This window comes from Agelaius phoeniceus, chromosome 23 (genome assembly GCF_051311805.1).
Source record: "Agelaius phoeniceus isolate bAgePho1 chromosome 23, bAgePho1.hap1, whole genome shotgun sequence".
Lineage (NCBI taxonomy): Eukaryota > Metazoa > Chordata > Aves > Passeriformes > Icteridae > Agelaius > Agelaius phoeniceus.
Window position 1 is genome coordinate 5,855,076 of NC_135287.1, and position 18,680 is coordinate 5,873,755.

Consider the following 18,680-nt stretch of genomic DNA (forward strand, 5'->3'; position numbering starts at 1 on the left):
TAGTCCATAATTGCTTTTTCCTGTACTTGTTTTCTTCAGATAAGGGACACTTAACCCTTCCCCTAATCCAATATAAAAGGCTGAAATGAGGTAGAGGAGATAGCACACTTGACAGAGACACACTTTATAGTGATTTTAATGAAGTTATCTGGAGATAACACAGTGACCTGCAGAACCTGATCAGCTCTGATAGCACTCCCTGCCTGAAGCAACCTTCAAGTGCTTTTACTCTGCTCATTTTGAAATATCCCACCCATGATATTTCACTTTTTCCAGCTGAAACTCAGTGAGTATTACAAAGTCATCAGATTTCGTCATTGATAGTACTCAAAAATAAAATTATTAATTATCTTATTTCCATTTTTGCTTTCCTTAACAATATCTTTATGTTATGAAGTGAAGAGACATCACTTAACCATGCTTTAAAAATCAGTCTCTGTTTGTGTCTGGAGTGAATTCCTAAAATTCTGGAAGAAAAATAATCAATTTTAAGGCTTTCTGTCCTCATGGAGATGAAAATTCCCCCAAACTCACTCAAGCCAGGAGGACAACAAAGCAGCCAAACACGTGCTGGAGTTGAAGAGGTTAAAATTAAAAGTGAAAGCAGAGAGAAAAGCTGCAAGGAAAGCTGAGAGGAGCTTCAATAGGTGGCACTCGTCCCTCTCCCTTCTCCAAGAGCTCCTTGGGATGGTGGAAGGACAAAGTCTGCACTTCTCAAGGTCACTGACACCCCAGGGCCAAAATAATTGTCCCAAACAGCCCGGCCAGACACATCTGGGCTGCCCAACAGCTTCCCTGGGAGGCTCAGTTTTCTTTTTCTCTTCCCTGCATCCTATTTGGAAGTTATTGAACGATACAGGAATTTCTTTAGCAACAAACAGAGCAGGGCTTCACTCTAAAAACCTGACTGGGAGGATGGAGAGACCAGGATGGACCAGGCTGGGGGCAACCTGGGCCAGTGGAAGCTGCCCCTGCCCATGGGACAAAACGATTTTTAAGGATTCTCCCACCCCAAACCAGCCTGGGATTCTTACACTGTTCCCAACTATGGAATGATTGGAACAAAAGTCATTTTTAAGGATTTTTCTACCTCAAACCAGCCTGGGATTCCTACACTGTTCCAATCATGGAATTGGATTGGATGGTCAGATGGTCACAGATCAGATGGTCACAGCCCAGCAGCAACACCTCCACAGGTTGGAACAAAAGTCATTTTTAAGGATTCTCCCACCCCAAACCAGCCTGGGAGTCCTACACTGTTCCCAACTATGGAATTATTGGGACAGAAATAATTTTTAAGGATTCTCCCACCCCAAACCAGCCTGGGAGTCCTACACTGTTCCCAACTATGGAATTATTGGGACAGAAATAATTTTTAAGGATTCTCCCACCCCAAACCAGCCTGGGATTCTTACACGGTTCCCAACCATGGAATGATTGGAACAAAAATAATTTTTAAGGATTCTCCCACCCCAAACCAGCCTGGGATTCCTACACTGTTCCCAACCATGGAATGATTGGGACAAAAATAATTTTAAAGGATTCTCCCACCCCAAACCAGCCTGGGATTCTTACACTGTTCCCAACCATGGAATGATTGGGACAAAAATAATTTTTAAGGATTTTTCCACCCCAAACCAGCCTGGGATTCCTACACTGTTCCCAACTATGGAATGGATGGAACAAAAATAATTTTTAAGGATTTTTCCACCCCAAACCAGCCTGGGATTCCTACACTGTTCCAATCATGGAATGGTTGGAACAAAAGTCAATTTTAAGGATTTTCCCACCCCAAAACAGCCTGGGAGTCTTACACTGTTCCCAACCATGGAATGATTGGGACAAAAATAATTTTTTAAGGATTCTCCCACCCCAAACCAGCCTGGGATTCCATGGGATGTGAATTCCATCTCCCAAGTCCAGTCTAAGCCAAGGAGCTGAGATTTGGGAACCAAAGCCTCCCCTGGGGGCATGAGGCCACCATAGGAAAATGCAGTTTAATAGAGGGATTTGAAATGAATCATTCCATAAACAAAAACCCAAACCCCTTGGGGTTCTGAGAGAGGCTAAATGCTTAACTTCATTTGGGAAGCTTTTTGTCCATAAAATATTGTCAGAAATGCTGCTCCACAAGGACAAACAGAACTTTTATAGAGATAAACTTCTCTGGAAAAATGGTGGTCACAACATAAAGACACAGAGCTGGTAAGGACTGCAAAAAAACCCCATGGAGAGTAAGTTTCAATTTCAAAACATCTCAAATCTGGGGTTTCAAACAAAAACCAAAAATTTATCACAAAGTTGGAGAAAATATGTGGAAGAGTTTGTGTCAAGTCCAGGCTAATATTCAGGCCAGAAATTGATGATTGCTAAATAAAAATGAAAATATTTTTGGAGAGCAACCAAGTTGTGAGGAAAAGGAAAGAGAAGCTGATGCCTCACCTACCACCCTGAAAGGTAATTTCAGTTTGAAGTTCATTTAAGAGATGAAAATGTTACTTTGAGAAAAAGATATTTAATATCATGGGAGGCCATGGCACTAATTAGCAAATTACAGCATAACAAACTACACTCATTCTCTCTCCTGATAACCTGAATTTTGTTGAAGATACAAGGGTGAGGAGATTGGGTTTATGAATGAAAGAGAGAGCTGAGAGCTTTATGTCACTACAAATTAATTTCTTTACATTAGAACAATTCCCTCCATGACCACTCTGCCCCTCCAAGCCACTCACACACTTCAGGAAACTCTGGCTCCTGAATTAAAAATTTCAAGAGGTGAGAACAAACAGGCACCAAGGCCACTCCTCTCTTCCTGCTGTCACTCCAGCCCTCCCCATTACTCCCTTTGCACTGGCCAGCCCCCATCCAGTCAGCAGAGAGGAAAATATCAGTACAGTATTTCTACTTGGAGGGCTTGGAATAGTTTGGTGCCTTCCAAAGCAAACAGCAGAGCTCTGCACACATTCCAGAGAAACCTGGGAAAAGCAGACCAAAGGCAGGGCAGGGAAGGGAAGGATGAGTGGGAGCTGCTCCCAGGGATCCTGGGCACGGGGACAGCACCTGCAGGAAGCCTGGGGGACGTCAGTGCTCCCATTAGGAAGGTCTGGTTTTTTCTGGGAAGTCAAAACTCACATGAGGAAGGTCTGTTTGGTTCTAGGGAGTCAGAGCTCATGTGAGGAAGGTCTGCTTGGTTCTGGGAAGTCAAAACTCACATGAGGAAGGTCTACTTGGTTCTAGGGAGTCAGAGCTCATGTTAGGAAGTTCTGTTTGGCTCTAGGAAGTCAAAACTCCCATTAGGAAGCTCTGTTTGCTTCTGGGCAGTCAAAGCTCCCTTGAGGAAGTTCTGTTTGGTTCTGGCACTGCCAGGCTGGGGCAGAGGGACAAACACAGAGCTGTCCCAGCAAACGTTTCCTGTCACTAACCCACAGCACTCCCAGCAGTTTGTGGGGAAGCAGCACCAGGCAAAAACGAGCACAGGGCTCTGGTTCTCCTGGCTGAGCTGGCTCCAAAGCCCCAGAATCAGCCCCAAGTCCCTGCTGCTCCCTGGGAGGGTGGCAGCAGCAATGACAAGCTGCAGCAAGCCAGCTCTCCTCGAGACAGGTTTCCATCAAGGCACCCTCCAGAGGTGTTTACAGCTCCTGAAGGAACACTCTCACACCCTCAGGAACGTGACTATCATATTACTTTGCTGCTTTTTTTTTTTTTTAAAATAAGTGTGTGATTCAAAATTCCAGGGGAAACTAAAAGATCCCACAGAAAGAACAGGACACACCTCCCCAACTGCAGCAGCTTTTCCTAACATGCCTGTGTTGGTTTAAACTCCTCAGGCTTGGTGTTGTTTGGTTATTTTTTTAGTGTTTCTTGCTCTGACAGCATCACTTTGTATTCCAGAGGTGGGTTAAGGAGTTGGAGCACGGCCATGAACACCTGGCAGTTTTATTGCAGTGGAATGATAAAGCTGATGATTCTGGAAGAGTCACTGCATCCAAAATCCCACAGCAGCTTTAGCAGAAGCAATTTGCTGAACAGATTAAAATCAGAAAGTGTCACAGACTGCTTTAAACATGAATTAAATAAAATTAAAAAAAAACAGTCAAGGAAAAGAAAGGCAACCCATGGCCGGAGTCATGGAAATAAGTATCGGAAATAAAAACTGCAGCAAGATTCAGCCCAAGTCCAAGGGGCCAAAGATGCTGATAGGATCCAAAAAACAACTTGTGAATCCTTACTGCCTTCTATATTCTGAGGTCTGAATGCAAATATCTCCAGGACTGGAAGTGGAATAAGTCCCTAGAGCAGGGGAATGTCACAGCCCCCAGACTGACAGAGCAGGCAAAGCTGAGGGAGCACAGGGGCCCCTCGTGGTGTAGGGACAGAACCACGATGGGTGGGGATATTCCCATCAAAAACCTGGGGATGGGAATATCATTTTACTGCCCAGGAGTGCAGGGTCACTCCCTCTCTCTGGGACAGAGAATAGAAAAGTTCACATCCTTCCACTTATTTAAATTATTCACAGACACATTTTTTCCATTTCTGTCAAAAGGAACCAACAGAGAACCCCTACAAACAATGACTGAGAATATGGCACAGACTTTCCTACAAGCACAAACCACTTTGGGAGCAGTGCCCTCACTGCCAGGAGCACCCAGTGACACCTCCACAGGTGCCAGGTTTAACATTTTCCAGTTACAAGCTGGGAACTGAAGCAGGATGGAAGGGCAGCTCTGGCTGTTCCTGGGCTGCAGAGCATTTCCAGGCTGAGAAAATCCCTGCCTGGGTTAGGAGTGAGTGCCTGAGTGGGTCAAACCCCTTGAAGACAGCTCCAAACCCTGTCCCTGCTGCTCAAACCCCCAGGAAATCCCTGCCTGGGTTAGGAGTGAGTGCCTGAGTGGGTCAAACACCTCAAAGACAGCTCCAAACCCTGTCCCTGCTGCTCAAACCCCCAGGAAATCCCTGCCTGGGTTAGGAGTGAGTGCCTGAGTGGGTCAAACCCCTTGAAGACACCTCCAAACCCTGTCCCTGCTTCTCCCCAGGGCCTGAGGGCAGCACAGCCACCATGGCCTGGTTCAGGGCCTGGCCTTCAGCCCCTGGCAGAAGGAGCAGCTCAGATGGTCACAGCCCAGCAGTGACACCTCCACAGGTGCCAGGTTTAACATTTTCCAGCCACAAGCTGAGAGCTGAAGCAGGATGGAAGGGCAGCTCTGGCTGTTCCTGGGCTGCAGAGCCTTTCCAGGCTGAGGAAATCCCTGCTGGATGCTGGAGTCAACACCTCAAAGACAGCTCCAAACCCTGTCCCTGCTGCTCAAACCCCCAGGAAAACCCTGCCTGGGTTAGGAGTGAGTGCCTGAGTGGGTCAAAACCAGCTCAAAACCAGCTCCAAACCCTGTCCCTGCTTCTCCCCAGGGCCTGAGGGCAGCACAGCCACCATGGCCTGGTGGCCCTGCTTGCCTGGCAGAAGGAACAGCTCAGGTGGACACTGGGGCTCAGCAGTGACACCTCCACATGTTCCAAATTGAATAAATAATAATTTTCCAGCCATTAGCACACTACAAGCTGAGAACTGAAGCAGGATGGAAGGGCAGCTCTGGCTGTTCCTTTCCAAGCTGAGGAAAACCCTGCCTGGCTTAGGAGCTGAATGCCTAAATGGGTCAAAACCAGCTCAAAAACCAGCTCAAAAACCAGCTCAAAAACCCTGTCCCTGCTTCTGCCCTGGAGCCTGAGGGCAGCACAGCCACCCCAGGCTGGTGGCCCTGCTCACCTGGCAGAAGGAGCAGTGACACCTCCACAGGTGCCTAATGAAATAAATAATAATTTTCCAGCCACTAGCACGCTACAAGCTGAGAACTGAAGCAGGATGGAAGGGCAGTCCCTGCTGCAGAGCCAACCATGCAGATCAGGGGAAGGGAAAAGCCTGGGATTCACAGACAGGAGAAGCAGGAGCTGCCCAGGGGGAGGCTGCAGCTTTGGCTTACCATACGTCTCGGATCTACTCTCCTCAGAACTAGACTTTGTCTTCTTGGAGGAGCTATCTGCACGAGAGCAGGAGAAAAGGAGAGAGAGATATAGAAAATATGGAGACCAAACATGAGGAAAAAAAAAAATTCATGAAAAAAAAAAAAACAACACAGACTCGGATTTATCGGGTTAAATCGTGCAAAACACAAATAAGATGTGAACAAAACACAGGTGGAACATTTGGAATAAGGGTGAATAATACAGGGAGACACAGGTAACAGCACACAGAATCTGTTACAGGAGCTAGGACACGACCACAGGAGCTCTCTGCAGTAAAACAGATAAAAACCAGTCCAAGCACAAGGCAGTGCTCCTCCCCAGAGTCAACACCCAGCACAGGCACAGCAGCTCAGCATCCTCAATTCACCCCGTAAATAAAAGACAAGGGTTTTCTGCAGGCTGCACTGCAGAGCTCCCCTATCAAAGCACGGGGTCAGGTAACAGCTCTCAACTCTGGAGTGACTCCCTGCAAATTAAGATTACAGCATTCCTCAAGTTCGTTTCTGGAGAAATTAAATTCCTTCCACAAAATGAGTTCACAGCCTGGGAGCTCCCCCAACCTGAAATAATTTTACATTACCTGTCCCAAAGGACAAAGGAAAAGAAGACAAGCTCTAAACCAGTTTTTTCCCCATTAAATGGGCATTTAAAGCCCATTTTCATTTATTTTGTGCACACTAGAATGACTCATGCAGCCAGTGGCAGAAAACATCAGCAGGGTGGTTTATAAACATCAGCCTTGTGCACAAAAATCCCCACATCCTACAAGTTGTGCTCCCCAAGCCCCAGGGAAAAGCCTGAATGCACAGACAGGAAAAATGCACCTTGCATGGGGCCAGGAGGCTGAGGCAGGAATTTCATGAGCAGGCACTGGGGGAGTGCTCCAGAGAGAACAAAAATCCTGTGTGCACCCTCATCGCCCTCATTTAACTAAAATCAAAGCAGGCTAAATCATAGGACAGCAAATCCTTTAAAATGAGGAGTTCATCTTCAAATGCTTCACCTTGGGAAGCACAAATTCACTTTGCAAGGGGTAAAGAGGGATCAAAATCGACTCAGGAACAAAACAAACCCCCCCAAATTAAAACCCCAGCAGAGAAACCCAGCTCTGGCTGGGCCAACCCCATCTCCAATTTCAGATTTCACTACAGAACTCCTCACAGCTAATTACAGCCCTCGCCTCCTGACTCTGCTGAAAGTGGAAGCTGTTGTAATTATTTACTGATACACTAATCCAGGTTGGTGATGAGGGTGTTTAAAATCAAGCCCACATTCATTTCAATGCCCACACTGCCTTTGCAGAACAACACAGCTCCGAAAACCACATGAAAATCGTTTTTAATCGACTTCCCAGCGCTTTGTTTGGGTTGGTTTTTTTTCCCTTGAATTTTGGGATTTTACCTGTGGGATCGAAGTCGTGGGTGCTGCTGCAGCGTTCAACCTTCTGCTTCTTGTCAGCTGGAGACTCTCTGCTCAGAATGCTGCCGTGTCTGGGGCACAGAAAAGCAAAATATCCTCACACCAGAGCCCACAGGAGCCGCCTGAGCGCTCACACAAAGCTCAGCCAGCTCTGCCTGCTCACCAGAAATTCACATTAAAGCGCAGGCATCGAGTTGCCTTTAAAATATTTATTCCCAGGCTGAATTCAGAGGGGAAAATGATCTCCCTTGGAATCTCTGGGAGGGGATCCAAGGCTCCAGGAACAGTCTTGGTAACCTCCAGAACTGATAACAAGTGCATTCTCTTTAGCACTCAACATCAGCCCATGTTTTATCTTAAAAGCCAAATAAATTTAATGGAAAAAAAACCCTCCTGAAATGTCAAATCTCCCAGCAAACTTTAAATATTGCAGCATGCCAAAATTAAAGATTTAGGATCTCCCCAGAAGGGAAGCACCTGTACCCTGCCTCCCTTTCCCTCCCTGACCATCTCAAAGCTCAGGTAAGATGAGCCCCAGCCACGTCACAGAATGCAAATGCTCACCCCATGCCAAGGACACCACCAATAAATCTATTTTTGGCACCTCATCCCCATCTGGATATTGATTTCCTCACATCTGTAATGGGCACTACAAGCTGTGTTTATATATATATATATCTATATTTTAAAAACTTTTAAAAACATTCCCCCTGCAAAAATGCTGCAGCATAATTTACAATACAGACAAAAAAGCAAATTTCAGGAACTCACCTCGAAGGTTTTTTGAGAGGAAACCTGAAAAGAAAGAAAAAAAAAGAAGTTTAATGAACTTTTATTTTTCAATATTAGGTTTGATATCAGCATTAGTGCTTAAATACAAAGAGTTATTTTACACTTCTGTGGTACCTTCACAAAAAACCATCTCTATTTTCATGGAACTCCACGAACTTTGAGGCAAGTGCAATAAAATTGAAATTAGATTACCTATTCCAGGTAGTATTATACAGACAGATAACAAAAGCAACAAATCCAAAGCTGAAGGGAGAACCAAGTATATTTGTATTTTTAATTGAGGACACAGCCTCGAGCTGCACCAAGGGAAATTTAGGTTGGATACCAGGAAAAAGTTTTATTACAGAAAGGGTGATAAAGTTCTGGAATGTTCTGCCCAGGGAGGTGGTGGAGTCCCCATCCCTGGGTGTGTTTAACAAAGCCTGGATGTGGCACTGGGTGCCAGAGTTGAGTTGAGGGGCTGGGGCTGGGTTGGACTCGATGGTCTTGAAGGTCTCTTCCAACCTGGTCATTCTGTGAATTTCTGTGAATTCTGTGAATTTCTATGAATTTCTGTGAATTCTGTGAATTTCTGTGAACAGCTCCAGAGCCAGGCTCAGGTGAAAGGAGGCTGGAGCCAAAAGGGGTTTGGAATCTTCTCCCAAATGGGTGAAGGATAAGCGGGAACAGCCTCGGGCTGGGCAGAGCAGGAATTTCTCCCTGGAAAGGGTTGTTGGACACTGGGAGGGTCTGGAGTTCCCATCCCTGGAATTGGCATTTCTGTGATCCTGAGCTGAGACACAGCCCCAGCCCCATCCCACAACCAAACCATTCTCCCAGCGTTTTCCAGACCATTCCAAGCAAGATTCCCTGACTGGCAGCACAAAACTGCCCCAAATGCTCCTCCTGTCACCTCCTCCCCTCTGTAATTCCACCTGGAGCGGCCCAGGCAGGAAAAGCCCAGCCCTAAAGCTCCAGGAGCTCCCTCCCCATTACCTGAAAACCCCGAGTGGCTGCACAGAGCCAGGCTGAGCCCTCTCTGGGAGCAAGAGCTGTGCCATCAAATGTGGATACACCCAAAACTGGCCAGCTCCCACATGCCAAGCCCCTGTGCAAACATGCACTAATATGGAACTCCACAACGAGCATCTGATGACACATTAGGCAAGGGAAATTAAAATGCTGTCTGCCTGTTCCTGAAAATAATTATCCACAGCAAGACACTTGCCATCTTTCAGATAACAGCATTGAATTCAGCTGAACTACAACAGCAGCTTCCAAATTAAGGGGGTAGATAGGGCCTGTGATTGCATAAACAGCAAAAAGTTAATTAATTGAAAGCAAGAAGTGGTAATCCTCCTTCCTCCTGCCCCCAAAAGATTTATTTTAATCTTAAAAGCCTGGGAAATCCACTCTGATTCAAATCAGAACCATCCTCTCCTCGTGGTGCTCTACCTGCAAAGCCACATCTCTGCAGCATCCCATCCCCCAGTGACCAACTGCAGGCAGGGAAGGAGGGCTTGGTACAGGACAGGCAGCTGGGAGCCCAAAGGAAAGCAAACAAAAGTCATCTCAGGCCAATCCAACCCTGCCTGAACCCTGAGCAGCCAGCAGATGCAGCAGCAATCAAGTGTTTCACTGAAAAGCAGAAAAGAGGGGGGAAAAAAAAGGAATCCAGGGAAAGACAGAAAGAGATGTTTAGGATGAATTACACCCATTTTTTTATCTGATGCATTTGAACTTCTGAGCTGCATAAAGCACCACTAGTAAGTATTTTAATGAAGCATTTTAGTGGCAAACTTTATCCTCCAGAGGTTCTTATCAGCACCCAGAAGTGCTGCAGCATCAGGCAGAGTTTGTGGATAACTCAAAGTGAGTTCACTGCTGGACCTCTGGCCTAGCTCAGAGCTCTTGATTATCTGTGAAACACTAATGTCCTATTTTCCAGGTCCAAAAGTTGTGCAAAACCTTTCTGCTCTTTATACTAGGCTGGTGATTAATTATTTAGGAAGGAACTTTAAAGTTTTTGTAAACAAAGCAGCGCTGAAAACACCGGAATCTTTCTCAGCGCTTTGACGTTACCGGGGAATGTCCAGTTCCTGTGGGGTGGGAGCCAAAATCCCCGTTCCCAACCCACAGCTGTGCTCACAGCTGGATGGCACAGGGGGCCAGGGTCCAGCTGGCCCTGGGGAATCCTCCTGCCTGAGAAGGGACCCCATGCCAGGGCTGGGACCCCATTCCAGGGCTGAGACCCCATTCCAGGGCTGGGACCCCATCCCAGGGCTGGGACCCCATCCCAGGGCTGGGACCCCATCCCAGGCAGTGCTGGAGCCCCTTGGCTCAGCTTTCTGAGGTTCCTTCTTGTCCCAGGCAAGCAGGGATGGAGGCACGGAGAGGTTGGGGAGCAGGGATGGACACAGGGACAGGCTGGGGAGTAAAGAAGGTGGCAGGGACAAGTTGGGGAGCAGAGATGGAGGGAGGAACACTGTGGGATTAGGGATGGACACAGGGACAGGCTGGGGAGCAGGGATGGACACAGGGACAGGTTGGAAGCAGGAATGGAGGCAGGGACAGGCTGGGGAGCAAAGAAGGAGGCAGGGACAGGGTGGGGAGCCAAGAAGGTGGCAGGGACAGGTCTGGACCAGGGTTGGACACAGGGACAGGCTGGGAGCAGGGATGGAGGCAGGGACAGGATGGGGAGCAGGCACAGGTTGATGAGCAAAGAAGGTGGCAGGGACAGGTTGGGAGCAGGGATGGACACAGGGACACTGTGGGAGCAGGGATGGACACAGGGACACTGTGGGAGCAGGGATGGACACAGGGACACTGTGGGAGCAGGGATGGACGCAGGGACACTGTGGGAGCAGGGAAGGACACGGGGACACTGTGGGAGCAGGGATGGATGGAGGCAGGGACACTGTGGGAGCAGGGATGGACACGGGGACACTGTGGGAGCAGGGATGGACACGGGGACACTGTGGGAGCAGGGATGGACACGGGGACACTGTGGGAGCAGGGATGGACACGGGGACACTGTGGGAGCAGGGATGGACACGGGGACACTGTGGGAGCAGGGATGGACACGGGGACACTGTGGGAGCAGGGATGGACACGGGGACACTGTGGGAGCAGGGATGGACACGGGGACACTGTGGGAGCAGGGATGGACACGGGGACACTGTGGGAGCAGGGATGGACACGGGGACACTGTGGGAGCAGGGATGGACACGGGGACACTGTGGGAGCAGGGATGGACACGGGGACACTGTGGGAGCAGGGATGGACACGGGGACACTGTGGGAGCAGGGATGGACACGGGGACACTGTGGGAGCAGGGATGGACACGGGGACACTGTGGGAGCAGGGATGGACACAGGGACACTGTGGGAGCAGGGATGGAGACAGGGACACTGAGGGAGCAGGGATGGACACGGGGACACTGTGGGAGCAGGGATAGACACGGGGACACTGTGGGAGCAGGGATGGACACGGGGACACTGTGGGAGCAGGGATGGACACGGGGACACTGTGGGAGCAGGGATGGACACGGGGACACTGTGGGAGCAGGGATGGACACGGGGACACTGTGGGAGCAGGGATGGACACGGGGACACTGTGGGAGCAGGGATGGACACGGGGACACTGTGGGAGCAGGGATGGAGGCAGCAGATGATCCCAGCACAGCCTCTGGGCGCTGCACAGCCACTGCCCCCCACCCTCTCCTGCCTCTCCTTTCCTTCACAGGTATTCCCTAAAATCAATGGAGTAGGAAAAGGATGGGCTTTGTCCACCCAGGTTGAAGGTGAAGCTCTCCAGCCCCCAAAGCACCTCCCTTCCTGCATCTGAAATCATTCCTGGGCACTGAGTTATGAAATCACACAAGTTTTAGGCAGAAGACTCAGCTGAGCTCCAACGCTGATCCTGGCTGGGAGCATTCAGTACCACCCTCCTCCCTTCTCCCATTTCCCTGCCTGAACACCACCTGGAAGCCATCCCTCATTTCCCAAACCCTGTGCCACCACAGCAGGAAGCAGAGTCAAAATGGATAAAACCCAATCAAAAAATCACAGAGGAGCTCCTGGGAGGTTTATCTGTGTTTCACTGCAACTGATCTTCACTTGGAAATGATATTAAATCTGAAAGCAGCCCTGAAAATCCCCTCACCGTGCTACAGCACCCAGCACAACATCATTCAAATTCAAATACATTTCACCTCCTACTGTAAACAGCAGCAAGAAGGCAGAGCAGGGTGTGGTGAACAGCTGGAGCCTTAATTCCAAACGGAGCTGGCAAGTTTAGGCTCCACGATAAAAACCCTGTAGACATTTTGTCTGATAACTGATGAACATCAGCACATTTTCAAACGAGTTGTTCCACTCTCCCAAACACCAGCACCAATTAAAAGCCAAGGCAGATTTTGTTTTTAAAATGCTGGGCCCGAATAATTTGAGTCATTTAAATGCATCAAATGACTAAAAGTGTGTCTTCTTAGTCATGCTGCATTAGGAAAATCTATTTAAGGGAGGAAAATACATCCACAAGCAGCAACAGCGTGGATTAAACATTGGATTTCAGGTTAGCTCACACATAGGCACCAGCAATGCCCAATAACCACCTTGAAGCCAAGCAGGAAAAGGTGATTTGAAGACTTAATGTGTCAGAAAAGAGGAGAGCAGGGAGGATTCCCAGCTTCCAGCAGTACAAAGCATTCCATTCTAGCCTGGGAGGATGAAAATACAGCTGACCATAAATAGCACAGCATCCAGATAACCATGTGGGGTTTTTTTTTTTTTTTTTTAATTTTTTCTTCCCTCCCCTACTAAAATATTACCAGAATTCAAGTATCTGCTATCTCCAAAGCTGATCAAAGAGAAAAATATTTAGATTCAGACAAGGGCCTCAACCTTGGAAATATTTATTCATGTGCCTAACTTTAGTTCCAGGACTGCTCAGATGCCTGAAATGAAGCCTGTGTGTGTTTGCAAGGAGAAATTACTCCAAGTTGTGCCCAGATGAGTAAGAAATGTTGTGAAACCCATGCAGAAGAGAACAGCCAAAAAGTGCTTGCTTGACAGAACTAATCTTTAATTAGGAGATGAACAGTTGCAATAGAAGCTGCTTCAGTGCTTTATTAGATTCATTTAAATAAGATGTTGCTTGTTGCAGAAAACCTCTCTGAATGAATTATAAATTTCAAAGAAAAGCAGCCAACACAACTGATCATGCCAAATTCAGGAGGAGAAACAGTCCAGGCCTGATCATTGGTCTTTTTTAGGGATATATTTAGGAGGAAAGGAAAACCAAAGGTTATCTCAAAGTCCCCACAATAAAAACCCAAAATTCTGCATTTATAAAGTCTCATCCTAATTCAGGACGTTTCCACCAACTCATGAGTCAATGAGAAGCCTTTGGCCACCATCAGCTCCATGGAACTTGGTGAAAAATGATTTTAACTCACTCAGAACTCAGGAATGGTTTGGGTTGGAAGGACCCCAGAGCTGATCCTGCCATGGCAGGGACACCTTCCCCTCCCCAGGCTGCTCTGAGCTCTGTGCAGCCTGGCCTGGGACACCCCCGGGGATGGGTGTGCAGCATTTTGGGAATGCTGAGCAGGATTGTTCTCTCCTCTTGGTCACACATCCCCAAACAGATCCTGGAAAAGCCAAAGCCTGTTCCTGAGGGACAGGTAAAATAATCACTGAACAATTCCAGGACCATTCCTAGTGCATCCAGCTCCTTTAATATCCATTAAACTTCATTTTCAACACCCTGATTGCACCTCACTGACAGCACTCTGAGAAATGATGCATTTTTTTTGTCTAAATCTAGGAGGTTTTAAATGCTCTGAAAACACAGTAAGCATTGACATAAATGCTGTTTTGCAAATACCTCCCAGAATTTCATCTTGGAAGAGACAGAATGAAAGAAAAGGAAGGAAGGGAAAGAAAACCAAGGAAGGGAATCTATTTCCAGGGCTGCAGAGGCACAGATCCACCAGAGCAGGATTTTAAAGGCCCTGAGAAAGGTTTCAGGGGAGAATGCAGCACCAACAGGAACTGGAGGCATTTTTGTGTCCCAAGGAAAAGGCCTAGGACAGCCCTGACCCAACACATCCCCTCCACTCTCCTCAGCAGGAACAGCAGCTTTCTGCTGGGGCATCTGTGCCACAGATCAAAGCACAGGAGCTCAAGGAAACACTGAGCTTTTTCCATAAATTAAAAAAAAAAAAAGAAACCCAAACCCACTGCATACTGATGGCAACAGACTGGACAGGAAAACAGGGATCCAAATGGGACTCCTGGGAGCTGTCAGAGCCCAGGGATGGAATTTTGGGACCTGCAAGGAGGCAGAGCGAGGGAGGCAGAGCCCAGGGATGGATTTTTGGGACCTCCAAGGAGGCAGAGCCCAGGGATGGATTTTGGGACCTCCAAGAGGCAGAGCCCAGGGATGGAATTCTGGGACCTGCAAGGAGGCAGAGCCCAGGGATGGAATTTTGGGATCTGCAAGGAGGCAGAGCCCAGGGATGGATTTTTGGGACCTCCAAGAGGCAGAGCCCAGGGATGGATTTTGGGACCTGCAAGGAGGCAGAGGGAGGGAGGCAGAGCCCAGGGATGGATTTTGGGACCTGCAAGGAGGCAGAGCCCAGGGATGGATTTTGGGACCTCCAAGAGGCAGAGCCCAGGGATGGATTTTGGGACCTGCAAGGAGGCAGAGCGAGGGAGGCAGAGCCCAGGGATGGATTTTGGGACCTGCAGGAGGCAGAGCCCAGGGATGGATTTTGGGACCTGCAAGGAGGCAGAGCAAGGGAGGCAGAGCCCAGGGATGGATTTTTGGGACCTGCAGGAGGCAGAGGGAGGGAGGCACTGCGAGCTCTGTGTTATTTTTGTGGGAGTCCGAGGCAGCGCAGCTGACACCGTGACTCATGGAGGAATCCTCCCTGGCATTATTGACCTTGCACTGCTGACAGCTCATGGGCAGGAGTGCAGCCTTCAGAAAAGAACATGGGAAATTTAGGGAAGTGATTGGAGAGCCCACAGAGCCAACACCTTGTGTGCCAAACCCCCCTGAACACCCCCAGTGCTGCATTTGCCTCAATAAAACATCAGCAAACGCCTCCCACTCGATATTCTATCATTTTTCAGGCCACTAATGTCTCCAGCCATAACCAGAATATGCCATTCCATTTTCCTTTCAGGAGAGAAAATGCAGAGTAGCCAACAGAGCCCATCAGCATATTTCCTGATGGATCAGGGGATGGATCAATGCAAGGGACTGGTGCCATGGCAACCAACGTGCTGAGCAAAACACTGGGTTAAGATGAATTTGATAAAAAAAACAAAGTCTGGAAGGCTGGCAAGTCCCATCTGTAGGATGGGGAGGGTCAGGGCTCCAAGAGGGAGGTATTTCTGCAGGGAAGGAGAATTTCACTGGTGCCTTTCCTTCACATCTTCCTCTTGGAGCTCTAAAAAATTAAATCTCTATATACAGATTCCTCTCTCATTCTTGTGGTTGAGGGATTCATCAGGAGGGGTGAAAAGAAGGGAAGGAGAATTCTACAGGGAAGGAGAATTTCACTGGTGCTTTGCCTTCACAGCTTCCTCTTGGAGCTCTAAAAAATTAAATCTCTATATACAGATTCCTCTCTCATTCTTGTGGTTGAGGGATTCATCAGGAGGGGTGAAGAGAAGGGAAGGAGAATTCCAGGGAAGGAGAATTCTACAGGGAAGGCGAATTCTACAGGGAAGGCGAATTCTACAGGGAAGGCGAATTCTACAGGGAAGGCGAATTTCACTGGTGCTTTGCCTTCACAGCTTCCTCTTGGAGCTTTAAAAAATTAAATCTCTATATACAGATTCCTCTCTCATTCTTGTGGTTGAGGGATTCATCAAGAGGGGTGAAGAGAAGGTGGCAGTATGAGAAGGGAGCAAGAAAAGAGGAAAAAGAAACCAGCTTAAAATTATGGAAGAAAAACAGAATGCAAAGATAAATCTTTTCCATAAAACAAACAGCAAGAATTCGGAGATTTGCCTCCACACAAGGAATTTCCTGATGACACAGGAATGCATCATCATCCTATGGCCTGTAAAAATGATAAGGAGGCAACCCTGGGTTTACTGCAGGCAGCTGCAGCTCTTTGCTCAGTGTCCTTCCCTGTAAAGCCCTGAGGTGGGAAGGGTTTCAGTCCCTCAGAAAAGGAAGAAAAGCATCTCCAGAGAAGTTCCATCCACAGCTCAGCCATTCACTCCCAGCCCAAGCAAGTGCCTCAGCTATTTTCCATGACACAAGCACTTGGATTTTTCCAAGAGCTGATGTCAGGGCTTTTCATGGAGAAAGAGCTGCATTTACTGGGCAGGCAGGGAAGGAGGGCTTCCCCAGCAGCCATCTCAATGTGCCCTTTGTGCTGCTCTGCTGCTCGGGCCAGCACCCTGCAAGAACTCTGAGTCCCCAAGAAACTCTGCAAAGGGGAGGGCACAGGGACATTTCCAGCAGCCAGAGCTGTTCTGCCACTCCTGACTGATTTCCAAGGCTCAGAAGCAGCAGCAGCTTTCCCTCTGCAGGCCCTGAAGCTGTCACACAAGGCCATTTATTGTTGAATATCCCTACAAGGGGCTGCAAGCGGCCAAATTAATGAAAACTGGGGAGGGGGCACTGGAGGGAACATAAATAAACCAGGCTGCTCGTGTTTCCTTAATGCTGCCTTTAGATTCGGCCTAAAAGCAAGATTGGAGTAATAGGGGGAAGGTTTGGCCACTCAGAGCAAGCACAAAACCCTCTCAGAAACTGGTGGGGAATGGAGGCTGCCAAATCCCAGGTGATTTCCTACAGTTTCCCAACGTGACTGTTTACAAATTCCTGAATCTCTGTTTCCACCTCTGGCAGAGAAAAATTTGACAGCTTCGAAATGGAAAAAAAATTAAACACCGCAAATGCTGAAAGAGGCCAAGGTGTTTTTCTAAAAAGACTTCTAGAAAATGTTATTATCACAAAAATTTACACAAAATTTACACAGCAGGAAAGAAACATTCAGGATTTGTTCCTTTCCAAGCTTTGACTGCATGACCCATTTAGTGCAAGTGACCAGGTACAGGAGAAAGGTCAAGCTTGTGATTTCAGAAGTTATGACCCAATTTTCTCACTCATTTATTTATTTTGAAGTAGGCCATAGACAAATATTCCCAGGCCTAGAGAGCTCAAGCTTCCCTGTAGCAAGAAAAGCTGAAATATGTGGTTTGGCCATACTAGAAAAGCCCCAAAATATCCAATTTAATATAATAATTATATTTTCACACCATCTCATAAATACATTTTCACACCATCTTTGCATCCTGAGCTTTTGCTATTTGGAAGAAGGGAAGGAAGAGGGGTAGAACACGTTTGTTGTGATTCACTCCTCCAGCTTTCCCTTCTGAAAAATCCTTTTCAACCCATTTGCCCAGAGCCTGAAAGAATCAAATCCAGCACTGGGGTTTCTTGCACAGACAGGGCGTGGAGTCCAAATTAACCTGCCCTCCCTAAACTGCAGCTAATTACAGGGAAATGAAATGTTTGCTTTGCTTGCCAATAACTGCAGAAGGCAGAGCTGGCTCGGTGGCAGCTCCTCCTCCACGGCGTCTGCAACAGCCTCCCAGAGAACTGCCCCAAAAAATAAAGGAATAAACCAATTTTCTTTTCCTGAGCAGAGCAGAGAGACCCAAAGCTGTGGAGTGCCACGGGGTTTGCTTTCACCTGACACACACACACACACCCAGCCAGGGCTGGGATCACTCGTGCTGCTTTTGCATTTCATTAGGCACCAAGCCTAGTTCCTTATTAATGCCATACCCAGCTTGTGGTTGTTATGAACCAGCAACGAGCCTGGTGTGGAAACAGTCCTTAAAAACAGCAAAAGACAGCAATTAGAAAGGGAGGAGAAGGAGAAAAAAAAAAAACCCATCCCCAACACAGAGTGCACGTAATACAACTGGAAATGTAGCTTTCAAAATAGCATAATGCTGCTCCAATTAGGCAGCTTGAAGTTTTGCAAATATATGTACAAGGTTCAGAGGCACAGAGGAGTATTTGGCCCAGAGTTCACATTTCTGGGGAGTGAGTGCAGTTGCCTGGCACAGGAACAGCACACCTCCATGGCTTGGAAGTATTGAGAGTGTACTAAAGAACCTGCAGTAAGATAAATAAATAATAATGCATTTATTTTCAAATAATAAGATGGATAAATACTAATAAATTTATTATTCCTCCTGAGTGTCTTTCAAAAGATGTTTTAAAGAAGTGACAAGGCCAAGCTGTTGTGCTCCTCAGCATTGTCAGCTTTCCCTGGTTTAATGTGGCCACCAAGGTGAGCAGAGGAAAGGATGGGAGAACTGGGATTGTCCAGCCTGAAGGAGAATTGGGATTATTCAAAATTGGGAAAGGCTGGGAGAATTGGATTGTCCAGCCTGGAGGAGAATTGGGATTCTTCAAAGTGGGAA

General features: G+C 47.7%; 2 protein-coding genes across 5 annotated transcripts in view; both read right to left on the reverse strand.

Annotated features, from left to right (window-relative positions):
* The window catches only part of LOC129129568 (TLC domain-containing protein 5-like), a 180,645-nt gene that overhangs the window by 122,560 nt on the left and 39,405 nt on the right, over positions 1 to 18,680 (reverse strand). The gene's annotated exons all lie outside the window — the stretch shown is intronic.
* Positions 1 to 18,680, reverse strand: part of ARHGEF12 (Rho guanine nucleotide exchange factor 12) — an 89,030-nt gene that overhangs the window by 43,644 nt on the left and 26,706 nt on the right. For 2 of the 4 annotated variants that reach the window (XM_054647374.2, XM_077190076.1), the window contains exons 2-4: positions 8,212 to 8,235; positions 7,423 to 7,511; positions 5,979 to 6,035 (exon numbers count right to left, since the gene is read on the reverse strand). In XM_054647374.2, the coding sequence (XP_054503349.1) occupies positions 5,979 to 6,035; positions 7,423 to 7,511; positions 8,212 to 8,235 (170 nt within the window). The remainder of the gene's footprint in view (positions 1 to 5,978; positions 6,036 to 7,422; positions 7,512 to 8,211; positions 8,236 to 18,680) is intronic. The other 2 variants (XM_054647375.2, XM_077190077.1) reach the window with 1 other exon arrangement.